The sequence below is a fragment of the Triticum urartu genome, chromosome 7 (genome assembly GCF_003073215.2).
Source record: "Triticum urartu cultivar G1812 chromosome 7, Tu2.1, whole genome shotgun sequence".
Classification (NCBI taxonomy): Eukaryota; Viridiplantae; Streptophyta; class Magnoliopsida; order Poales; family Poaceae; genus Triticum; species Triticum urartu.
Genome location: NC_053028.1, coordinates 36,460,797 through 36,467,531, shown reverse-complemented (window position 1 = coordinate 36,467,531; position 6,735 = coordinate 36,460,797). Strand labels below are relative to the sequence as shown.

General features: G+C 41.4%; 1 protein-coding gene across 1 annotated transcript; it reads left to right on the top strand.

Moving 5' to 3' along the window:
• The first annotated feature begins 6 nt into the window (after window positions 1-6).
• Window positions 7-3,347, top strand: LOC125518667. The gene is made up of 3 exons (XM_048683492.1): window positions 7-444; window positions 537-2,388; window positions 2,890-3,347. The coding sequence occupies exons 1-2, from the start codon at window positions 404-406 to the stop codon at window positions 2,350-2,352; spliced, it is 1,857 nt and encodes a 618-aa protein (XP_048539449.1). The 5' UTR covers window positions 7-403; the 3' UTR covers window positions 2,353-2,388; window positions 2,890-3,347.
• The last annotated feature ends 3,388 nt before the right edge of the window (window positions 3,348-6,735 follow it).

The window sequence follows — 6,735 nt, the reverse complement described above, 5'->3', positions numbered from 1 at the left end:
GTTCTGATTGCGTGCCTTAGGTGATTTTTTTTTGCAGTCTCTGTATTTTTCTGTTACTGCTACTTTTGTTGTTCCTCTTTCATTTGAAGGAGTTACAGATTTGTTTTTATGAACCCTACTTTGTGATCAGTTAATGCTTAGTGAACTGTTAGTTCATCATAGATAGATGCCCCTCTTCCAGCCACATGATTACGTATATGTTATCCGTTGGTTGGACTGTTATGCACGATTACTTTACTTGTAGATTGTAAGGACTAAGGATCAATCATTTTACTTGTGATGTGATGCTGTTTGAAACAAATAATTTATTGTCCTTGATGAAACTAGGGATTTTCAACTAGAATTTGGACGTGATGTTACCTTTGCCACCACAGCTGAAGCTGTTTCCTCTGCTCCAGAGGTTATGAATCAGGAGAAGCTTGCTCTCGTCGATACCACACAAAGGTAGTTATCTAGTCAAGTTATGTCTTGTGCTTTACAAAGTTCGTAAAAATCAAAAAATGTAAGTTCCAACGATGCTTGCATGGCTTTTGCAGGGAACTAATTGGGCCTTTTGATGATTCAATCAATGCATATGATGGTTCGGAGATAATAATAGATCCTCCCCAGGAACTTACCAGTAACCCCACTATGTTCTGGGATGACATTATTAAAGGTGTTGGTCAAGAATTTGATAACGTGAAGGATTTCCGAGCTCAGTTGTGCAAGTATTCCATCGCGAAAGGATTTGCGTACCGGTTCATAAAAAATGAAACCACCAGAGTGACTGTGAAGTGTGTTGGGGATGGCTGCACCTGGCGATTGCATGCATCTGAGTCATCTCGTAGCAAGAAGTTTGTTATCAAGAAAATGACTGATGTGCACACATGTGGAGGAGAAGGTGGAGAGGGTCAGCGGCGAGCAACAAGGCAGTGGCTGACTACCATCATTAAGGAGAAACTGCGTGTGAATGCATCACTCAAGCCGAAGGACCTTGTCAAAGAAATATATGAAGAATATGGAGTTCTGCTGACCTATTCACAGGTTTGGCGGGGTAGAGAAGTGGCACAGAAGGAGATGTTTCATGTTATGAGGGAGACATTTGGCCATTTGCCCTGGTACCGTGATAGACTTTTTCAGACTAACCCAGGGAGCTCACTTGAATTGTCTCAGACAGTGGATACACGCCGTGTTTTTATCGCATTCCATGCTTCTTTACACGGTTTTGCAAATGGGTGCAGGCCCCTCCTTTTTCTTGACAAGGTTCCGCTCAAGGCCACAAATGAGTACAAGTTGCTGGTTGCGGCTGCAGTTGATGCAGATGATGGTGTCTTTCCAGTGGCATTTAATGTGGTTGAAGATGAAAGTTATGACAGCTGGGTTTGGTTCTTGATGCAGCTGAGGATTGCTCTCCAATATCACAGCTACCCATTCAATGCTATGACATTCTTGTCCAATGGACAAAAGGGTCTGGATGCTGCTGTCCCACATGTGTTTGAAGATAGCCACCATGCCTTCTGTTTACATCATATCATGGAGGAATTCAGAGGAGAACTGAGGAAGGGACCATGGTCGCAACAGATAAGAGATGCGATGGTCGAAGATTTTACTCGTGCGGCCGAAGCATGCAGCATTGATGAGTTTAATGCATCAATTGAGAGCATAAGGAATATATCCACTGAAGCTGCCGACTGGATCATTGCGAGTAAGCCAGAGCATTGGTCAGATGCCGTCTTCACGGGCTGTCGGTATGACCATTTCTCATCAAACATTGTTGATGCATTTAATAACTGGATACCAACAAAGAAGGAGGGGTCCATGGTGCTGATGATAGACTCTCTGAGAATAAAAATAGCGGAGATAATGGAAGCAAGGCGTGAAGCCTGCAAGTCATGGGAAGGGCCTTTAACACCTTCCATGGATTTCAAAGCGCAGGGTGAGATGTCGAAGGCTAGTAAGCTGACCGTGCTGTGCTCTTCCGAGACTGTGTTTGAAGTGCGGGGCAGTGGTATTTTTGTTGTTAATCTTGCAAATTGGGAATGCACATGTCGGAGGTGGCAACTTTCTGGCCTCCCTTGTATGCATGCTGTTGCTGTGTTTAACAGGATTGGACGATCTTTCTACGACTACTGTTCCAAGTTTTTTAAAATAGAGAGCTACCATATGACATATTCAGGAACAATCCTCCCAATTCCTGACATGGATACCTTTGATTTTAGTGCCGGGGCAACGATCCCACCTCCCAAGCCACGCACATCAGATAAACCAAGAAGAAAGAGGTTTAATCCCAACAAGGTAACCACTCTTATACGGCTCTGTAGCAGGTGCAAGCAGGCTGGCCACAACAAGGCAACGTGTGAAGCTCTTCTGTAGACAAAGCAAATTCTTCATCTGCAGTATGTATAGCAGGTATATCTTGTCTTTTGCCGCACATTTTCTCCAATAAAATAACCACTTCCCTTGATCTATCCAGTTCGAAACGTTCTGTTCAAATTGGTCAATTTTGCTGGAAAAGTGACATCTTAAATAGTGGATGGAATTCTTCAGTGATGTTCACAGTGATTATTGTAATGAAACAAGCCCCGCACTGACTCAAACATCAATGTGGATAGTTGAGGGTGCATGCAATTAAATGGTATTGGAGTTCAGGATATGATTTGACTCAGAGAAGCAATATTCCTAGGATTTAAGAGGGGGCAAACCATTGCATAGCATTTGTCAATTGCACACTGTTTTTATTGATATAAAATCGATCTGGTTTGCCTTGCATATTCTCTCTCGGTAGAATCCTACTGCTGAACTAACTGCTTTCCACTGGTAGCACAGAGGATCACACCGATGAATGGAATTCAGACTGCTGTTGTTTGTCCAACCTGCTTGGCTAATCAAACAACGTTTTTATGGGTGCAGGTTCACTTGGAGGTCCGATGTGGTGAAAGAGAGTTCATGGTAGTGGGCTCTGTATTTAGATGGAAGGACGGAGATAACACGACATCATTCGATATGATTTTGTTTATATGAAGGGTGTAACTTAAGTTCTGTAGCAATGGACTAGAGATGATGATCCGGTGCTATCTTCTGGACAGTGTCGACTGAAAACAGAGTAGTCGATGGTTAGCTGTTTAGTTATAGCTGTAGGTTCAGTTATTTTATCCTAGTGTCATAGTATTATTCTCAAATTCTTGTGTATGTCATAGTTCTTGTAGTCAGTTATTGCTCTGCATAGCAGCTGTCTATTGTGGCCAGGATCACTCTTCCTTTTAGTCCATCAAGCTTTGCTCTCTGTTCTGCTGGGATCATGTATAGCAGATAATAATGATTCTGTGAGCACTTTGGAAGTATATACATTCTCATGATTCGTGTGCAAAGACTAACTGAATCCTGAAACATAATTCTGCATTGGATGAAGTATTCCAAATTTTAAAATGAGTAAATGATCCATGTACTGTTAAGTACATTCAATACTACAAGGAACTCAAGCTCTGTGATTTTTGTATGTATGACAGCATAAATCTGTTTTGTTGTAAGATAAGAGAATGATTCTTTGGATTTGAAGACTGCACCGATTCTCCTCATCGGTGTCTGGAGCAAGCTTCTCTTGCTTTTCTTTAGTTGTGTGCGAGCTTTAGCACCAGTATGCGACAATAGAGTGGCACTGTTGTTGGAGATGGTATTGGTTTGGGCATCCAATGAGATCTATGGTGAGCAGCAATTGCTAAATTAGAGATGAGCAGTAGGATAAAAGGTTCATGGGGACATGAACTATGTACGCAAAATCATTAAAGGCGATGATTTCCTGCATTGAATACTAAAATATTTTTTTATAAGGATCTCTTCCTGCTAAATCTTCTTCGCCTTCTTAATAGGGGATCTACCAAAGGCGATGGCTCCCCTTCGAATACAACCAGGAAGTTCGTTGAACCCTCTAGAACATTGCTTTGAACAAAGTTCTGTAGCGCTAGAGATGTTGTCAGCGGACTTGTTGTAGAACTACTCCCTCGCTACATGATCGGGCAAACGTACTTACTGAAATCTCATGGGCTATTCTTTATTAAACCCAATGACATCTGTATCAGTTTTTGACAACGCGTTGTTCAGTGTTTCCCGACACCTCTAATGCCCATGAGTAATTCAGGAGCAAAGCAAATGATGACAAGATATGGCACATTATTTAGGTAGGAAGGAGAGCAAACCGATAGTTCAATGGCATGGGTATGAGCAAGAATGATATGTTAGGATCTCAAACTGCACTATCTCTATTGCTAGGCAGTATATAAATATAGGCATTTGGTAGGTATGTCATGACTTCATCGCGAATAACTGTGCCTACTTTCGATATATGTTTATTGAGTTTAATACAATAACACCTAGTTCACACAAGAGTCTATGAAATAGACAGAGAATACTACGGTATTTCTCGTCTTCTGCCCTGTATTTTCTCCTATAAAATAATCACTCTCCTTGATATATCCAGTTAGAAATGTCATGTTCAAATTGGTCAAATTTCCTGGAAAAGTGACATTTTAGATAGTGGATGGAATTCCTCAGTGACGTTCAAAGTGATTACTGTATATGAAACGAGCTCCACATTGACTGAGACATCAATGTCGAATGTCACTGCCTTCCACTAAAAAATTCACAGGAGAACGTCTACTTGTGGTAGCTGAACGTTTTTCGCAGTTTAGTTTTCACCACAACTCTAATGCCGTTTAATTCACGCCTTGAAGAACTATAATCAGAGCCTTGAAGAACTGGCCCCAACTCGAAGTTCTATTGTCCTCCGGATCATCCTAGATGGCTTCCTCTCCTTCTCCCCCTTCCTTTGTTTTTGTTCCCTCCCATACCGACCACAGATTTACCCAGACAACATTTTGCTACTCAATACCTTCGGTTGCTTTCAAGCTAGGCACATACTTCAACGGCTGCGGATGGGCATCCGCTGGCCACATCTGTTGCTAGCAGTGGGCGGAAGGGCTAGTTTTTGTCACCGACTGACCGGCTATGTTTGGATGTGGAAGGACACATCGTTGTCGCTGGCACGGATGGAAAGGTGGCAGTGAAGTGTTGGGTGGATGAGTTGTTTTATTTTTCTTCCCAATTCTCATGCCAGACATGTTAGTCTGCTTTCTTGTAGAGGATGAGGTGGCAAAATTGATGATTCGGCAGGCATGTAACATTTTTGATAGTTGTAAATCGTGTTGGAGTTCATGATATGATTTGATTTAAAGCAATGTCCAAGGATGTAATTGGAATGAAGGACTGGGTAGCATTTATCAATTGTACATGCTGTTTTTCACTTTTTCTTTGATTCAATCGTTCTGGTTTTCTTGAATTTTGAGTGCTTGCCAATGTCTATTGTTTCATTAGCTTGCATATTTTCTTCCGTAGAATCCTACTACTGAACTAACCGCTTTCCATTGGTAGCATTAGTGATCATAGTTATGAAAGGAATTCGGCCTGTTGTCTGCCCAACTTGCTTGGCTAACCGAACATGTATTTACCATTGCAGGTTCACCTAGAGGTCTGATGTGGTGAAAGAGTTCATGGTGAAGGCTGCTGTATCTAGACAGAAGGGTGGGGACAATGTGACATCAGTTGACATCATTTTGCTTATATGAAGGCTTTAACTTGAAGTTCTTTAGCGGTGTGGACTAGAGATGATGATAAGGTGCTAGCTTCCAGAAAGTGTCAACTGAAAACAGTGTAGATGATGGTTATCACGATATTCATATATCTAGGTACACTTATTAATTTACCCATGCAGTGGTAATATTCTCAAGTTGTTGTGCTTGTCATAGTTATTGTACTCCCTCCATTTCTAAATAAAAGTCTTTTTAGAGATTTCAATACAAACTACATACATATGTACATAAACATATTTTAGAGTAGATTCACTCATTTTGCTTCGTATGTAATCCATATTGAAATCTCTAAAAAGACTTATATTTAGGAACGGAGGAGGTAGTTAGTTGTTGCTCTGCATCTTATATGATCTATTGGAGTATGTTGGTTGTGCTGCCTTCTTCTGCCCTTGTTATGCTCTTCACTTGTGCTTGGCCGAAGTGTTAGTTCTCTTACTTGTGCCTACTAGTTTTGGCTCCAGCCCAAGACAATGCAGAGTGGTGCCGTTGTCATTGGAGGTGGTGACGGTGGCAATGAACATGAATCACTAAATCCTATTGGACATCAGGTGACTATGTTCCTTGACTACTTTGATAATGAGTAGTTTATCTCTTGCCAAGGAGTCTACCTAGAGTAGTTAGGACTTAGGAGCAAGAATATGCGTCAATTATTTGAGAATAGGCTTAGGAGGAACATTATCCCTAACTTATTGGAGGAGATGGTCAGAGCACTATGATAGAAACACTCTGATATAATGTGACCTGGCAAATGTACTTGATGAAATCCCATGGGTTCTTCAGTACCAAACTCACCAACATCTCTATGGCTACTTGTCAACGTGCAATTGAGAGGTTCCCAATACCTCCAATTCGTACGAGTATTCGAGGAGCAAAGCAAATGATGACACATTGTTTAGACGGGAACGAGAGTAAACCACTTGTTGAGCTGGACGGCTAAGACTAAGGATTCAGGTGCACGGCTTAGAGTGAGGATGGTATATATGGAGCTCGGAAATGTACCATCTCCATTACTAGACAATAGTAGGCGAGTCATGACTTCAGCAAAAGTAGCCGTGTCCAGTTTCGATATGTGTTTATCAATTTTAATATGACAATTAGTTAAGCGAATAGTGCT

Excerpts from the sequence above, each read along its gene's own strand:
- LOC125518667 (XM_048683492.1), top strand. The coding sequence starts at position 404 with ATGAATCAGGAGAAGCTTGCTCTCGTCGATACCACACAAAG. Across the intron at positions 445-536 it reads CTCGTCGATACCACACAAAG|GGAACTAATTGGGCCTTTTG; the intron begins GTAGTTATCTAG and ends TGGCTTTTGCAG.